General features: G+C 41.0%; 1 protein-coding gene across 2 annotated transcripts; it reads right to left on the bottom strand.

Annotated features, from left to right (window-relative positions):
- Nucleotides 1–1,081: 1,081 nt before the first annotated feature.
- On the bottom strand, nucleotides 1,082–17,577 carry copz2 (COPI coat complex subunit zeta 2). Of its 2 annotated transcripts, XM_079177764.1 has the most exons (10): nucleotides 17,480–17,577; nucleotides 12,115–12,183; nucleotides 11,138–11,222; nucleotides 10,152–10,243; nucleotides 8,456–8,511; nucleotides 6,731–6,808; nucleotides 6,400–6,451; nucleotides 4,885–4,923; nucleotides 3,452–3,484; nucleotides 1,082–2,438 (listed from the first exon to the last, which is right to left on the bottom strand). In XM_079177764.1, exons 1-10 carry the CDS (start codon nucleotides 17,495–17,497, stop codon nucleotides 2,391–2,393), a joined length of 570 nt encoding a protein of 189 aa, XP_079033890.1. In that variant the 5' UTR covers nucleotides 17,498–17,577; the 3' UTR covers nucleotides 1,082–2,390. The 2 variants fall into 2 exon arrangements, with proteins under 2 accessions (XP_079033890.1, XP_079033891.1); XM_079177765.1 differs by lacking the exon at nucleotides 3,452–3,484 and having other exon boundaries at nucleotides 1,083–2,438.
- Between the last annotated feature and the right edge of the window lie 1,017 nt (nucleotides 17,578–18,594).

Raw genomic sequence — 18,594 nt, 5'->3', positions numbered from 1 at the left:
CATAGTTTGCAAACTCAATCAGATCATAAAATATCTCGCATTGATATGACAGCTTCCTCTAGCTTCTGATGGACAGCAGAGTCAATTGTAATTGTAATGGAGTGCAGCAGAATACTGCAGTTACTACACTACCAGTATCAAATCCCACCACCAGAGGGCGACGTTTGCCGCCCGGATAGGAGACAAGCGAGAGGAAATGGTCAACGCTGATTGGTTGCGAAAAGATGGAGGACTTTTGGAGATAGGCCACTGTCATATTAGAGAAAGATAAAAAAGACGAGTTGCGATTGGTGGTTTGTGATGCTTTCATGGTATGCTGCATGTTCAACAAAAGACCTTCAAAAGACCTCCGCCCATCGTGGGGGTCGAACTCACGACCGGAGATTAAGTTTCAAACTCTACCAGTTGTTCAGATTAATGAAGCAACATCGGGGACACGTGTGACCAAACGTCACAAACGTAAATCATGTTTGTTTATCTCTTATTTCCTTTCAACTTACTTTTACCCTCATATTTAAGTGTTTTCCTCAACACCTCGACAGTTTCAGATGCATCTGACAGTATAGACTTAGTATGCATCTGACTTAGATATAGTTACTTCATTCATTAATTACTTATTTTTCTACCAAATGTGTCGGCTTAAACTTCCCACATCCACGCTGAACGTGGAATAAAGTGCGTCATGCCTGAGAAATCAACCACACATGCTGTAAAAACAAATGAAAGTTATCACACAGGCATCATGAATAAACATACTGATCTATAAAGCATTCCCTTCACAGCCTCACTGGATTTAATCAACATCTGCTGACCTGTTAATGGCTTGATTGGAACTATTCATTTTTTAAATAGTGAATTATTACTCGTTTACCGTTAGAATATCGAAATGTACAATTGAAACAATAGGTCTTTTAAATTAATTATTTCTATTTTATTACTGAGTCAGACAAAATAATGTTTGTATCAATAGCGAGGTATTTAATGATCATTTTTTGAAGGTTTTAATGATATAAAATGAACAAACGGATCCTTAATAATCTTTATTTGTAGCCAACCAATCACATTACTCCGCAGGAAAACCAGAACGAACCATTGGCTGGGGGAGTACAGGCACGTGTCTCCTGACGTCGCTTAGTTTCTACTGACCACACCCACGACATTGAGCTGCTTTGTGGAGCTCATTCATATTCATTAGGGTCGTAGATCTGACTCCTGATTGGATAATGGGCGCACAAAGGGGCAAATGAATTGTATTCTAGACATTATTAGTGTTCTGGATTAAGCATGAATAAATACATTGTTAACAAAACCAACAGAACAATACATAAAGAATACATTATTCTTTTATTCTTCATTTAATGTATTATCAATCTCACAAACAGTGGACAGATAACATCAGACAAAAGGTTTCAACAACATCCAAATGTAACAAAATGTCTTTGGCTTTTTTTTTTTCTTCTCAACTAAGAAAATATTTAATATCTATTAACATTATGAAGTCTCAGAAAATAGACATTCCGTATAATCGTTTTTTATAATATTCAAGGTGCCTTTAAGATGAATTATATGTACAAATATTAATTTAACTTCATGAGAGAATACCACTGAAAGGAACATATGTTGGTTTTTTACCGACAGTAACATTTGTTTAGTGTCATTACATTCTGTTTAAATTAGCTGGATGTGTCACTTAAGGAGCACAGTCCAAACAAGACACTTAATCAAACTGAGAAATACAGTGCAGGGATGTGTGTGTGTGTGTGTGTGTGTGTGTGTGTGTGTGTGTGTGTGTGTGTGTGTGTGTGTGTGTGATCATCTGTGCCTATTCGTATTGTCCAGATTATCCTTGAGATTGATTAAAAAATGAAGAGCATACGCAACATTCTATGTAACTTTTTTAGTTTTTTGTGTTTTGGGGGGGGGGGGGGGGGGTCTTCATTTATAAAACAGTGTAAATTGTACACATCAGCAATATGCAAAACAGCTGAAACACATCCCAAACAAACTGTTTTGAGTAGATCTTGCTCCACCAATAGATCAGTGATCACTCATTGATTAGCTTGGTGCTTAATAACTTGAGACCCGAGTCTCCACATCTCCTTCCGTTCCCTGATGTCATTTGGTCGGTTAAATGTCAAACCTGCATGAGAATATGAGCCAACATCGCTCCCAAACCAAATAAGTTAATTACATGTCACACACAATGTAACGAAATGCCATCACACAAGAAAGAGAAAGCTATTACTGGCTGGTTAACTGCTACATAAAGCAGCCTGTCAGGCTTGTAACGACATTCTCTTAAGCCTTCTCCTATAAAAAAAAAAATAAGTTCTGAGACTAAAAATGTTCTCTAGAGCTTTCTTGACAATCCTAAATGTGTCTGGTCCGAGTCATTTCAGGATGGACCATTTGATCTGCTCCTTGGCCGACTGCAGAACCTGGAGAACACAGAGACAGAACCAAAAAGATAGAATGTAAACAGAAAATGAGGTATATGTGGAAAAAATACCTCTAAAAAAAACGTGAAAACTAACGTGATACACATTTTTTTATGATACAAATAGTGTCTGCTTAAACCTTTGAGAACTTATATAGTGTTGCAGTACCACTGTTCAGCCACTAGATGTCAGACTGAGCCAACTGTGAGGAGTTCCTCCATGTTGAAAGTGAACAGGGATAAGAACTGTAATATACTGGTTTAATAAACTATTACAATGTTTTTAAATAAAATAATATATTTAAATAATATTGAAATATATTTTTTGAAATGTTGACTGGAACTATGTATTAAACACTCATACCATGTTGAAGTATTGCTGTGAGCCTCATGTGTATGTACATTTATGACAACGCTCCATGATCTACATTAGCTTCCACCGTGTGTGTCGTCCTGAAGCCCTCAACCTCAAAGCAACACTTCATTCCAGCACTGAGGCTGTAGTTCCTCATTCTAACAGCAGGAGGCACATGGAGCTCAGGTAACATCCAGTGTGGGATCCTGGGAAATGCAGTCACATTAGTTCTACTGTCGCTTGCATCTGGTTAGTGCTACTCACTGTACAACAGGTGTACACAGTGTTGTAGTATAATATAGCAATATCATTTCTCTGCATTTATGGGTAGCCTTTTATTACTGTTTTTATGACTTTGTAGCTGTTTTAAACATAACAAATCGATAAAGTCTGCCCTGGGAGTTTCCGCCCATGAACCAGAGTGGATTGAACCAGATCTTACTGGGGTTTCTGGGTAGTTTCTGTAATTTCTTAGCTTTTATATGATGATTTGTGTGACATGTACATATAGATATGGAAGAAATGCAATTCTATATCATTTTCCCTGGCCTTTAAAAAAATCTTGGGCCAGGCAGTGGAGCGTATGGACTGTATGATCCGATGGTACGATGAGCGGTGGAGTGTAGTGCAGGGCTGCTGTGAGGTTAGTAGAGACTTACGTTAGTGGTCAGCGCCAGCTTCTCTGTTATGTGCTGTCGGGGTTCAAGCAAGAGATAAAGAAAAGCTTAGAGCATGCTACTGGAACAAATGTAGCAGGAGGGTTCACTGATGCAGTTTGACATCAGTCCAGTATTTAAAGAGCTACAGTGCTCTAGAGGTTGTTGTTGATCCATGTAAATATCCATCAACCCCTTCATCCATTCACAGTTGAGCCTTATTAGTGCTGCCCGGTGCTTTGGAGCTGAAGCAAAGCTAGCTGCTGCTCCACAGTGACATGCGTGGGGAGCTAACGCGTTAGCATGCAGCCTGGTGAATTTGCAGACGGATGTCAAACTGCAAGCAATCATTCCGTCAGAGAACACTCAGCTTCCTGCCATGAGCTCTGTTATACTATTAGCTAATGCTAATCAGAGAGCAGCAGAGAGGAGGTAAACATGCAGCATTATGGGTCTGTAGGAGTTATCTGTAAGGGTGCTTTGACACCTGTCGTTGGGTTCATTTGGTGCGGTCTTGGTTCAGTTGTTTGGTCTGCACCAGGGTTCTAACAGCTTTCCCATCAGCCCCACAAAAACAAACCAAACAGGTGAGGTGTGAAAGCACCCGAAGTATACGTTTCTGTGAAATGTGAAGTTTGTTATTGAATCCATTTCTGTTTCTTAACTTACGAGCAATACAAAGCTAAACACATTCCTCAGTTCGTCCACGTGACCTTCTCATACAGGTGGAGGTCATGTGACCTGACACGAACCCATCCGACCCAGATACAGGATGAAAGAATAGTTCCCACCTTTTGGGTTAACCTGCTCCCTTGCCAGGAGCAATTGAGAAGATTGACACCGCTCACATGTTTGTGTGCTAAATATGAAGCTTAGCTTAGCACAAAGACTGGAAAAACGGGCAAACTGTGAGCCTGGCTCTGTCCAAAGGTAAAATCAAATAGAAATTTCAAGTCACGATTCATACACATCATGTCACCTCAACACTTGGGTTTAGTACAGTTAAAACCTAACGCCTCAAAGGTTCAGAGTTTCCCTTTTTTACCCAAATAGCTTACTTTATGCTACAGCAGATGCTAGTCGTTTCTTTCATAAAACAAATCAAGAACACTAGTGCCTAATACTTCTGATAGTACATATTAAACATTTTATCTTTACGGAATATAAGATTTGCTAAAATGCAAAGTGATCACAAACCGCAGACACAACACGACACATTCCCACCTCTGGCATAGGCAAGCAGTTAAAAGACAGAATATCCCAGCAGGCCTTTGTGGCTGGGGAACAGAAGCGATTGCGTAATGTATTGCTGTCTTCAATATGTGTCTCTCTGTACGTGTGTGTGTGTGTGTGTGTGTGATATGCATGCGTGTACACGTGCAGTGTCATGTACATGTACGTGTGTGTGTGTGTGTGTGTGTGTGTGTGTGTGTTACCTGGGCCACACTTTGTTCAGACAATGAGTTTTCATCCGCCTGTAAAACAAAATGACATCGGTGTGTTTATAAGTGAAAAATGCAAAAGTCATGCAAACTACTTAATACACACAAACTCACAAAACAAAAGCAGAGCACTGCAAACATCAGTGGAAATACCATTACATACTGTATATAAGTGACATTCAAAGCTCAGCCAATCACAACTCATATTAGAATTAATAGCCATGTTAGTGGCTTTAAGGCCGGCAGTGTTGATCTGTCCAGCTGCAGAGCTCCAGGCTCGGTGGAAAATCACGAGTGTTTTAATGCACTTATTGTTAATACATAAAGTAGCCTACTGAGTGTATATTTGTATCACCTATCTCGTCCATGCCACACAATTTTACTTATAAAGTTATGTAACATAACTTTAAGCGGTAAATAACTTGTACTAACCTTATGAGTATTCTAATGTTAGCTAGCTGTGCTAACATTGTTAGCACACTAACGACATATACAGCAAAAAAAATGTTCAGAATAACCATTTCAATTAACGTTAACGTTAGTTTGCTAACAACATTAGCATATCAAGATAACGTTCGTGAACTTATAAGGTTAGTAAAAGTAATTGGCTGCTTAATGTATGTTAGCTAACTGTATACGTTACAGTTATATTAAAATAATATGGTTGTATTCTTTGTCCTGGTGTTATTGGTAGAGGTTGTGTGGTTTATTCAAACCAATGAGCGGACGCCATCGCGTTCTGATGATCGTCTCTGGTGTAAACAATTTCAACAAGAATCCTCCGGAGGCGGTGAGGCCTCGAGCTTGGAGCTCTGCAGAGAGACTCTTATCTTCAGTCCACCACTTCGGTCCAAATCGAAATAGCTGGACAACTATCGGGTGGAGTGATATGACATTTTTTCCCACAGACAATTGTGGTCCCCAGAGGATAGAGTAAATCTATTTTGTGATCCCCTTACTTTTCCTCCAGCACCACCAGCAGGTCAAAGCAGGTCTGTAAGCCCCTGTTAGTCAGCATGCTCTATCACCATGCATTTACCTCATCTGTCTCGCCCATCCCTCCTCCGTCCCTTCACTGACACCATCTCACTCTCATTCATCATTCATTCATTCGCTCTCTCTCTACCTCACAATCCTTCTCTTCATCTCTCTCTCTCCACCTCTGTCTGTCTGCCTACAGCAGCTGGCTCTTGTCTGTTTGTCCCTCTACGTTACCGGTGATGTAATCAAACAGAACGAAGCCATAGGCTGGCTCCGACATTAGCTGACACCAATCGGAAGAAGAGAGACAGGGAGAAGGAGAGAAAGAAAGGTAAAGCAGGTAAGAGTGGGCAAGAAGCCGACGAGGAGAGCTGTGGGAGGGTACAGTAGGAGTCTGAACGCTCTCATTCTGAACAGGCCAAACAGCTGCTTAGGAGCATAACATTGCTTTTCCATTTGACTTTCCAGTGATTCAAATCAAACAAATTGCTGTGATTGGTCGTCGGGAATGACAGACAGTCATCTTACCCTGTAGTTGACCTTCTGTAGGACCTGCTGGGGGTCGCTCTCCAGAATCACCCTGGCAACGGCATAAAAGAACACGAAAAACACATCAGGACGACAACAGCACACGTAGGTCTGGGAGTATTTCGGGGATTACTTTCTAATGTTCTATAGACTAAACATTTCTCTTAAAAATGACAGATGAATCACCACCAGGAAAAAAAAACATAGTGCATAAGTGAACTAGCCTGAATACTGTTAACTGACTCAAAGTGAAACAGGTTGCTCTTATAGATGGAAATGTGCACAGATTGTTCTGTAGCTCTAATCAGCTGGAGACTTATTTATTTCTTACCCCCCATCGATGATTTCGTCCACAATCAGGAACACTCCCTCCATGTTGTCCAGTAAACACCTCCGCTCCACATTTTTCCTGCAAAAAAACCCCAAACAATCCAGTCCATAATACTGTGGCAATTTCACACGGTCTTTACGTGTAATTAAAAGAACAGTTTGACATTTTTGGAACTGCGGTTATTCACTCTCTTCTCTCGAATCCCATGAAAAGACGGTTAGCCTGACTCCAAAGGTCAAAGAAACACCTACACCTCTTGTTTTACAAAGGTTTGAGGGGTTTAGCAGGATTTGGTGGATCTACTTCTGAAAGAACAATAGTTTATCCTTCCACCTACTTCTGTGCAGCCTCTCAACCTAATGACGACAACAAGACTACAGCAAAGTCTCAACTTGTTCTGGCATTGGCCAAATGTCACCAATCCAAATTAAATTTAAACACACGTTAAAGTTTTCTGTTATACGCCGTTTTATTAGTAGCAGTAAGCTAATGCTAGTTCAGTTACCCCCCTCCTGCATGCTCACAATAAATGCATTTTAATGAGAAGGCAATGGGCATCAGAAGCGTTGAATATTTAGCTAAGTTTACTGACGGTTTACTCCATGTAGTGTTTTTATGAATGTCGCTACTTCTAGGAAAGAAGTGACCTTTTGTTACTTCCTGACGTTAGCTTCTACATGTATCAGAGCGGTTTTACTGATCTTTCACTTTGGGAAAACAAAGAGCGCTTGAAATAGATCCAACTCGTAACTTCCATGTAAAACCACAAATATACCACATGTTTCCATTTCTGTTCAAGTATAGGTTAAACAAGGAGACGCTACCAGTCTTTATGCTAAGCTAGGCTAACCGCCTTCTGGCTCCGCCTCCATGCCAAACACAAAGACACGAGAGTGGTATGACTCTTCTAATTTCACTTTTCCCAAAATGTCCACTGTTCCTTTAATATCACAGCCCATGCATCAAGTTGGGCTAAATTATGATCAAAATGTACAGCCAGACAACAACACGTGTCTCCTAATAATAAAACACGATGAACAGGCCATCGGGGAGAACACGTACTATTCAACAGCTTCACTGATTCTAATCTGCAACACTATGTTCTGGACATTTACATTTTGTACGGCGCAATTTAGAATAGCCTATTATCTTTCATACTGTATAATAATATAATCCGTCAACGTCTCCGTCGCTCACACTCTGCATCACTGCTGCCACGGTTCCCATAGCAACCGCATCCGCCGCGGTTTGGCTGATAATGTTGCATTCAACAATGAGGTATCCTGGTGTGCAACATGGGGGCACACACACACACACACATCTAAAAATGAGGACTATGTCATTGTGTCATCATTCAGATTTCATTTTTCAAATGAAATCACGGTTCCCTTTCAGATTAAAACACACACTGCTGTATTTTAAACTCAACAAAGAGACTCGTTGTCCCCATGAGAGGCTCTGGTGGAGGGATGGCAGTGTTTGTGTGGATTACTATTAGCGCTGATGATGATGAGGTTACATGACGAGAATGCTTAGTGCATGTGCACGGAGAAAAGTCAGTGAAAAATGTCATAACTGAGTCTGTCCGACATCAGGGGAGCGAGATATTGAATTTCTTGTCAATGTTTTTTGTTGTTGTCATTTTTAGATGTAAAATGCCATTAGTAAGAATAATTTGCTTTCACTAATGTAACTTTTATTTTACGACTCAATGAGAGTACATACCTGAGGATCTGCGTGAGGCACTCAAACAGGCAGCTCAGCACCGACACCAGCATCAGCTGGAGAGAGAAAGAGAGGAAGGGCACTTCATTTAGAAGATGCATTCATTCTGTTTTGTTGGCTACAAATGACACACGTTTGACGTGGCAGGTTACCTGCATACACAGAACAACATTAGCATTATTTCTATATATATTAGATTTTTTTTGTTTTGGCGGCCAACATGCTAGTACACTGGTTTTAGTTACGTTTCGGTCTCCAACAACTCCTGAGGGATACATCTGTCTCTTTAGCTGCTAAATGCTCCACTATGTTCACCAGCTAGTGGCAGAACTTGTGTCTGTCTGCTGGTTGGTGCTGGGCAGGTATTGTTCATCAGAGCTTTTTTCACTGGAAACAGCAGCCTTTCAGAATTTCCGGGTAGTGTATCTAAATCAAGGACTTTGTTACAGTTATATTATTATGGTTATTGTTATATATAAAGATGGCATTTGTCCATGCATTTTAAAAGGTGACACCAAACCCTACATTTCAAAAGCTCCTACAATAATTACACAATGAAGTGCATTGACTTTTCCCATAATGTACACATTCATTTAAAATGTTAAAATGTTCCATATGCGTTACTTATCAGTTTAAGGTGTTGAGGTTTGAAATGTAGTTTACGATAGGGATTACTTACTCAGTATTTAATAGGTTAACTCCTCTTTACCCTTTGTGGTCAATAATTAATGAATTTAAATATGTTCATATATTCAAAGCTAATCTTGCGAAAACTAGCAAGACTAGCTAAATTAAAAAAAAAAAATCATCCATTTTAAAAACCCCAGCCCAGTGTTGCCAACTCTTCCCCAATAAAGAAGCTAGCAGCCCTAGCTCCAAAGCCAGAAGCCCTTCAGCATTGTGAGATGTGTGATAATTATTGTAATAGTCAGACTGATGGACACATACCCCTGACACGCATCATAGCTGCCCCTCTTTGTTGTTGTGGTTGTGAATGGAGTACGATCATTTTAAGCCTCTGGTATAATAGTTTAACATCGCCCATCTGGCTACGCTGCAGCCTGTCCTTTCAGGCCTCCCCTCCGAAACCACTCCCCCAAAATGATCATAATGGGCCGGAAGGAACGAGGCTTTAGGCCCTATTCCCAGCAGCCATTTTGACATGTCGTAGCATGGTAAACCTAGTTGTAATTGATCAAATCAATTATGTTCCCATTCCAGTAAGATAGCATGCACAATACCAGGGCGCTGGCCCACCTAAATGGAACAGGGCCATAATGCATGTTAATAATTACACCTGTGTTTATACCTGCAATGACATGTCAAAGTGACTGCTGTGAAAAGGGCAGATATTTAGTACTCACAGCTGTCAAGCTAGCAGCGTGTGGGAGACAGCGCAGGTAGACAGGCAGGTAGCGCCGTCATGTTGATTAGTCCTGCGATGCCACGGGACATTTGTTTGACAGAGAATTTGATTGCTGTCAGGATGTAATGACAATTTCAACAAATATAACCAAATAAAGCCTGGCTTTAATTGTTTTTCTGCGTGGACCGTGGATGTCATTTTTCTTTACTTCTAAAAAAACCCTTAATATTACAAAATGACGAAATACGTGCCCCTCAGATTGATACCTTAAGGTAACGTTTGCTTAAAACCAGAGAAATGACTGAGCCTTTATTAAGAAATGCCCCCTACCTCGTTCTCCTGAGTACTTCCCACCACATAGAAGAAGAGGTCTATACTGCTCTTATAGACGACGGTCATCCCCTCCACGAGAGCTATCTCATCTACAGAGAAGACGGAGAGAGGGATGCATTCAGGATAAAAAAGGAGGACAGACATATTTCTCTTTTATTCACCCAATGACTTTATTTTAGTCCAATTCAAAAGTACATTTAATAGAACAGCCGATACAAAATTACAAAGAAGATGAGAAAGCAAATGAAAAGAAAAGAGAAAAAGGATAAAGAAAGTGATAGGGGAAGGGATGAATGGCACAAGGAGGACAGAATGAGGAAGGAGAAAGGGAGGATGAGAGGAGATGACAAAGAGAGAAGGGCAGAGAAGGGACAGGTGGGGACGAAGAGAGGCAAGGAGGGAGGTGAAGGAAGGAGACAAGAACAACAACAAAAAGATATAAACTTGAGAGCGAAGGAGGGAGGAAGGAAAGGAAAAAGAAGAAAAGGGAAAGTGAGTAGAAGTTGTGGAATGAGGAAGGGTGAGAGAGACAGGGGGAGTGAAGGGATGCTTTAAGGAAGGGAAGAGCAGGACAAAGGGAGGATGAGGCAGGAGGGAAGGAGTGGGGATATAGCATGACATGGGAGAAGAGAGGAGAAAAGGAGGAATGAAGGAGGAGTTTAGAACAAAGGGAGGAATATACTGGGGCAGAGACTCAGGTATCAGCTGTGTGAAACCTGGAATGAATCAAACTTATTCTGCAGGTCAGAAAAGTGTCCGCTACGTTTCACGGAGTTCAAAGACAAAAAGAGTGAAGAGATTTATTTTTCCTAGATTTTCAAGTTTCACACTAATAAAGTACTGTAGCATGGTTTGGCACGATGGAGACCAGGCTGCCATTAGAAAGGCTTTAGGCTCACATACAAGTGAAGAATGAGCATCAGGTGACATTGGAGACGTGTGTGAGTGTCGAGTAGAATACACAAGAACAGAGAGGAACCTACTGTCTGCTTTGTGCGTCTTGTTAAAGACGTTCCTCTCAAAGTTCTTCTGTTCCTTCATGGAGGGGTAAAGCCCGGGGTCGTAGTACTGAAACACACACACGCATCAGACAGTGAATGGACGCCAGCGCTGAGGCTGCTGGGTCTCATTCCATGGGCTAAACATGGAGGAGCTGATCCTGTAAGGAGGGGTTGGTAACATGTAATGTAATGAGGCACCATAACAGAGATGTGGGACGTTTTAGTTCATTCAATTTATAATCATTTTTCCAGCAATAGCTATTCAATATATTTACACCAGGGCTATTATCGTGATCTAAAACTAAAATAAGCTGTGAAAAGTATTAAGTATAAAAACAATATACTTTAACAAAAAACTAAAACACTAAAAATACTTTTTAAAAAAAAAAACTGAAAATAAGATCTAATGAACGTAAATTCATTTCAGGTTTCATTTTTAGCTCCAATAGATGTCTACCGAAAAAAAGGCGCTATGCTTCACAATGAATGTCTGACCTTGTAGAATAAAATAACAAGAAAATGATTTAAATATTGTTGCTGTGCTTTGATGTTAACCGGTTGACATTGTCCTGACATTGAGTGCGTTCATGAAAAGACTTCTGAAGAGGATTCCCAAATCAAAAGATTTAAACATTGTGGCCATTCCTACACACATAAAACACGTCGTGATCAAGTTGCTACATACTTCTGAGACCTTATACCCAGCCCTAACAAAAAATATATATATATATATAAAAAACTAAACTAACATTACTCTCAAATTTTAACTAAACTAAAACAAGCAAATGCAGCCTGAGATCTAACAAAAGCTAAACTAGAATGAAATTGAAAAGTTGAAAAATAAAATAGAAACTAATAGAAAATTCTAAACTATTATAACTTTAACAATTTGAAACCCCTACAGGGCTTCAAATTGTTTTGTCAGGATGGTGAGCAGTAAAGGGTTAATGTGTCCTTACCTTTGACAGAAGTCTGTTGCCATCATTGTCCAGAATGAAAACAGCTTTCACTGTGTAGAGGGACGGTTCCTGCAACAATTAACAGAGAACATCTTTAATATTTCAGCTTTTCCGAGTCACATCAGGAGAACTTGGGGGAGGTCTACTCCAAAATGCCACAGCAACAGTAAAAGCATCTGACCAGTGTGTTGCATCAACCCTAATCATCCAGATAAAGCCTGCTTGTCCAGCAACACCCTGTACACACAAGAGCCACCCAGTCTAACCAGTTCCTACATCCGTCTGTTCAACCTGCAGACTTTTGTGCTTTTGTTTCGTCATCCAGTTTTGTTTTGGACTCTTTTCCAGATGTGGACATGCCACAAGACGTTGTCCAGTATCCTGCTCACTCCAACGTCCGTCCATCCGTCCGTCCGAAGAGTTTTCAGACCCGAGACAAAGTTCTGTTATGCACTGACTAGCATAGAATCACAGTCGGAGTGTATCACAGAACTTAGACCAGGAACTTACACAACATCCACCGTACAATTTTCCCAGCTTGCATTACCATGGTTACGGGAGGATGAGGACGATGAGGAGGACGAAGACATTTGTAGCAACCACCTTTCGATTCAGGCATACTGGTCTGATAACGGCTGAACTGTGACGTATTCTTCATTATTCCTTCGGTACAACAGGTGTGTGATTTTTGTAAGACAGGACCATAACAGAAGGACATGTATTTGTAGGGCCAATAGTACCGGTTCCCTCGACAAAAAGCCAATGGGATTTTTGGGGGATTTATTGCAGAAAATAAGCTCTGTGGCTTGATACTTCAGCAAGATAATCTTCACAAATGAACCTCCATATAAAAAGAATAGGAGTAGAACCGACATTCACATTCAAAGAAACGTAGCAGGATGGTCAGAGCAACGGCCGGTATATACACATACACATGCTTTCACCGGTTTCTTTTGCTCTCACACACACAAGAGCTCACGCTGTAAGGCTGACCCATAGTTGGTGGACACAACGGGCAAAAAATAGGTAGTGAAGAAGAAGACAACATCCATGTATGTATGGATGTAACAATGCATAGTATGACACTCACACAAAAATCAGATTCGCAAACGTTTTTCAGTAAGAGGAAAGAAATGCACTCCAAAGGTTCGTCAGGCCTCAAGGATTCAAACGATGACTAACTGATTATTAACATAACTTTTGTTTGTTCACAAGAAAAGGTACCGGGTACCTTATAGGCTTGTGCTGATGGGCGATCGGATCGTATTTCGATGACTGATGATTTTTTTTCTACAAAGATATTAAGGCAGTTTTAACTTACTATCATGATAAAAAATGATCTATCTGCTGCATACCATGCACGTAGAGATGCTTCTGGCGGAGCGGCATGGCCGCCTGCTGAGCCTCGTTGATCGAGTGACGAATACAGTTCAAATCCTTGGATCTGACATATGTCCATACGCCTGCTCACCACAACTCTGCTCTGCGTTCCATAGCAGCAGTTAACGTTATGGATGTGATTTGGATTGTGAAATTAATGACAACAGAAACAGAACATGAGGCTGTGTTAAACATTTCAATAAAAATGTTCCCACTCCTGTTTATTCACCTAACTGTAACTGTATTGCTTGCAGAAAGCTTAAAGATTTGATTATTTCAAAGCTCCATCATTAATAAAAGCCAATGTCAAGATATTACGTTTTTCTTTGAAACTGAAACTAAACCCTGCCATGCCGGCATCTCACTGACGTGCTGTGATGTAACTCCCCCCCCATCCACCTCCTACTCCCGCCGCTCTCCAGCCGAGTAACCACGGCTTGACGTTATGAAAATAGAAACTCATCTCCTGTAACATTTAACAGCATTAAATAACATTTTGATCACGTGCGAGGTCGACCATATTCCATAGAACCCGTTTTACTCTTCACCTTAAATACGCTAGTTTTCTCAGTTGTTCAATACTCATACATTTATTTATTTATATACATTGATCCTTACTAGTGTGATGCAACATGTTTTAATTTAGTTAACACTGTCTGTGCTTTTAACTAGACTAAGTTTGAACTTCCAAAGCACTGGTGCAACCGGCTGCTGATCCCTGGTCCTGCCCTGTCCTCAGGGGAGCAGCTCTTTACATAAGATGATGAACACACCTCGATGGCTAACACAGCAATGCAACATCATACTGGAAATGTCACATAGTTGGAAATAGCTGTGGAAATTAGAAATCTGCAAAGTGAAACAGACTGAGCAAAGAGGGTTAAATGTAAAAGGATAAAAGCCTATTTGACAAACTGTTAGTCTCTCTGGATCAACATGGACAGCTAGATGCCTAAGAAAACACATTGGCTGTTTGGTTCAAACATAATGATTTTCTCTGGAGTGTATGTTTATAAGTGGGTCACGGATTCAGACAAAACCAGAAGACCAATTTAGACATCTGGAGACAGTTGGCAAAAACAACAACATCAAAGCTTCTGGCAATTTGGACTTGGCAGTTGTCTTGACCGCAAATTTGATTTACTTTTTGATCTTTACCACATTATGGACACGTCATAATAGCAGGACAGTTTCTACGTATTTTGCTGTGATCCAGAATAAGTGACAGTAGCTGCGACCCGTTTCATGTCAGCTTTTCTAACAATAGTCTCCATAAAAGCATATTACATGATGCAATTAAAAAGATTGTCAGACATTTTTTGCTTCCATCTACTTGCTAAACGGCACAAAACAGCAAGATGCATTATTCTTCCAGAGTGAAGGGAGAGAGAGAGAGAAATGTCTTCAAAGAGTAGTTTGACATTTGAATACACTTATTTTTGAGAAGATGACCACTCTTCCAGTGTCGTAACCCATTGGCTATCGCTCTGACGACGGTTTAGCCTCTAGGGACAACGAGCGATAACTTGGTGGTTCCGATGTAGCCAGCAGCTATCCTGGCCATGACTTCCTCTTCCGTACGCTGCTCATTAGCAACTCAAGATGCGAGAATTTAATTTGGGTTGAGCCACGATGTCTACAACGAGACTGTATGTCTGCATTCATATGCGGACATCCGTTTGTAGAGATTAACAAAAAAGCTAAATCAAACATGATTGGTCAATACTACTCGGACTACAAACGGAATGTTTCCGATACCAAAAGCTTGTCCTGTTGCCTACAAATTTCATATGCAGATATACATTTATAGAGATTACCCTTCTTCTATCTGAATATTAAATATGTAGCTTGGGCTAGCAGCAAATAAGTTTAGCACAAAGCACAAAACCTGGTTTACTTACCTTTGGACAGAGCCAGGCTAGCCGTTTCCCTCGCTTCCAGTCTTTGTGCTAAGCTAAGCTAACCAACTACTAGCTAGCTGTAGATTTACCGGACAAACGATCCTCTCATCTAACTCCCTGTAAGAAAGCAACTACGAGTATTTCCTGACATGTCAAACTACTGCTATGTGTCTGACCATCACTACCTATCTTACTACATTTCTGATAGGATAGGCTATATGTATAACATACAAGGACTACAGTGTAGGTGATGACTCAACAGTTTTTTCCTTTGTTCGATTTCCTGTGGATTTTCTCAGAATAACTGCAAATGAACACAACGCTTTGTACCAGACGACTTGGACAACACAGATTTGCTGATTTTGCTAACAAATGTGAAAACCTTTAGAATCCTCACATCTGGATCAACTCCAAATCAAGTTCAGTTTGACCATTACTTTTTCCGTCTTTTCTATGTAATGTAAGTGATTTATGAATTGGGAGATAATAAGTGATGGGAGAATAAAGTCTTTAAAATGAACATTGTAAATGATCTTAGTGATTTTCCTTTTCCATGATCTTGCTTTTGGATATTGCTCATGCTCATGACGACTAACCTTTCCTTTCCTTTTTTAAATTTCCTTTAACCCTAACCCTAACACACTACTTTTTTTTAACTGGACAACACACGGAAATGTGATCAGATAAAAAAAGAAAAGACCAGACAACTCGGAAATCGAAAATGTCAGACCTAGTAGAAAAAGCACAATGGAACGCCACTCAGTCGCAGTTCCTACTTGTAAACTTGGGGGAAACCATCAGTTTGTCACGGCGGCCATGTTTTGCTGTTGGCACCTGGAACACTTGGAGTACATTACTGGTGTATATTTGTAAGAGCTACAAAAAAAGAGGAGAAAGTGTATTGAGTGTTATAGCTCATAATGTTAGAATTGAATAGCATCAGTCGTGAAAGTCTCATTATGCAGACGACGTGTTAAATTATTCTATAATCCACTATTGGATGATTATTATTCATATGTTGACATGTGAGCAGAATGTGGAGCTGATTTTAACTGCTTTATATCAGTGGTGGAAAAAGTATTCTGATCGTTTGCTTAAAGTATTAAAAGTTAAAGTACTCGTTAGTGTGCAGAAAAGTGCAGTGCAGGAGCATTATCATGGTTGTACTCGGGTAAAGTACTGTACTTATGTTACATACACAATGGAGGTCCTCAAGGAGAGAGAGAGAGAGAGAGAGAGAGAGAGAGAGAGAGAGAGAGAGAGAGAGAGAGAGAGAGAGAGAGAGAGAGAGAGAGAGAGAGAGAGAGAGAGAGAGAGAGAGAGAGAGAGAGAGAGAGAGAGAACGGTGGACGTGGCACCTACTCTGCTCTACACGTCAACCGATCTAGCGGACATTTAAACACACGCGCTTTTAACTACACGCCACACACACTGCCACACACACACTGCCACGCGAATCGCCCCCCGCCCCCTCGTGCGACACTTGACTGTGTCTCTACGGACTGTAGTCTTGTGGCTCGTAGTTGTGCCCTGTTGCGCTCCGCGCTGGACTGCGCGTGGATAAGTAGATAACAGCTGACTGGCTCAGTCGGTCTGTTGTAACGGAGTTAAGTTAACACCCGACTAGAAGTTGTCACACCGAAACCAGCGCAGACAATCCCCTGTAGCAGACTGTAGAAGACTATTTTTACAAGAAGAAGAAAAAACGGGCTTTTAGACGCGCTGTCTGCACGTGAAACACTACTGGGATCAGACCAGGCCTGTGCGCGTCCGCGATCGCATAGCATGATCGCGATCGTGTATTTAAAGAATGAATCAAACCCATTCCTGATTTATGAACGATATGCAGCCTCTCCCCCCCTCCACTCCTCCCCCTCTATCTCTCTCTCTCTCTCTCTCTCTCTCTCTCTCTCTCTCTCTCTCTCTCTCTCTCTCTCCAGTATCCCCCACCTCCGAAACTGCCATAATGCAACAAATGGTCCCGTGCGCTGATAAAAGCAGAACAGAAAAAATAATGATACACACGTTTGCCAAGAACCTGAACCCTCTGGACCCCGAAACTAAAGGTGAACGGAGAGGCTCACCAGAGTCGCGTAGTCCATCGCCGCCGCCGTGCTCGCTCGGTGTGTTGACGTGGACAGCTCTGAGCTGTCACACCGAGATCACTGCCTTTCTTTTTTTTCTTTTTTCTACGGAGCCGCCTGGGCGCGATCCCGGCACCCGCCGCAGCCAACCTGACAAACCCACAGTAGCACGAGTGTACAGCACAGCGCGCGTTCCCGACTGCCTTTTCCTCCCTCCCCTCGCTCTCTAGCGTTTCACAATAAAAGTTGTTGGGCTCCTGTAAGGCCGTCTACAGCTCGCCGTGTGTCCATGATGTTAAATTGAAGCGTGAGGCTGTGATATTCTGTATTTTAGATTTATATTCAGTCTTTGTAGACAAACAATTAACGCCTGTGGAGCCAAACCTGATATTTCGTATCATTACCATCCAATTACAACAATATATCAGCATGTTCCCTCATTTTGATGAACCTGGGCCCTGTTTATCTTTGATTTAATCCCATACGGCCGCCATTAATGGTCATTGGCGTGTATTAATCCGCTTAAAAAAATAGACAAATGCGATATTTCGTCCTGTTTGAGCGAAGTTGTTTTTGTTTGTTTTGAAAGAATCTATACATTTGCGAGGAATTTGTTAAAGATTGTCTGAGGAGGTCTGACAGCCACAGACAGGTATAGTGAGGTGGGAGGTATCGAGAGACCAACTAACACATTGTTGATGTTGGTCTTGTCGTGGGATTTGTTGACAGCGAGAAGAATATCGAATAACATAAGCCTCATAGTTTAGATAAAAGACATGGCTGGTGGTGAGCATATACTCTCTTGGCATGTGCAGGTTTTGGGTCTCAGCATGCACATGTAGCATGAACTGTACACAATGTTCATTCATTTTAGGGTACTCATAACTTATTCCCAATACCAAATGCTAATAATAGCATGTTTTAGTGTCTTCTATCAGCTGGTTTTTAAGTAAGAAACAGACATACAGTGACAACAACACATTCATGCTGAGTAACAACTAATGGTATCAGTTCCCCGTCTCTGCCCTGCAACGGTTTGGGTTAGGTCTTCGGTATAACGTTATGGTAAGACGTCCCAATGATGGTTCAGTAAGGTTGGATGAAGGTTATGCAGT

Source organism: Pholis gunnellus, assembly GCF_910591455.1.
Source record: "Pholis gunnellus genome assembly, chromosome: 17".
Lineage (NCBI taxonomy): Eukaryota > Metazoa > Chordata > Actinopteri > Perciformes > Pholidae > Pholis > Pholis gunnellus.
Note: the sequence above shows the minus strand (reverse complement) of the source record. Positions and strands in the feature narration are given on the sequence as shown.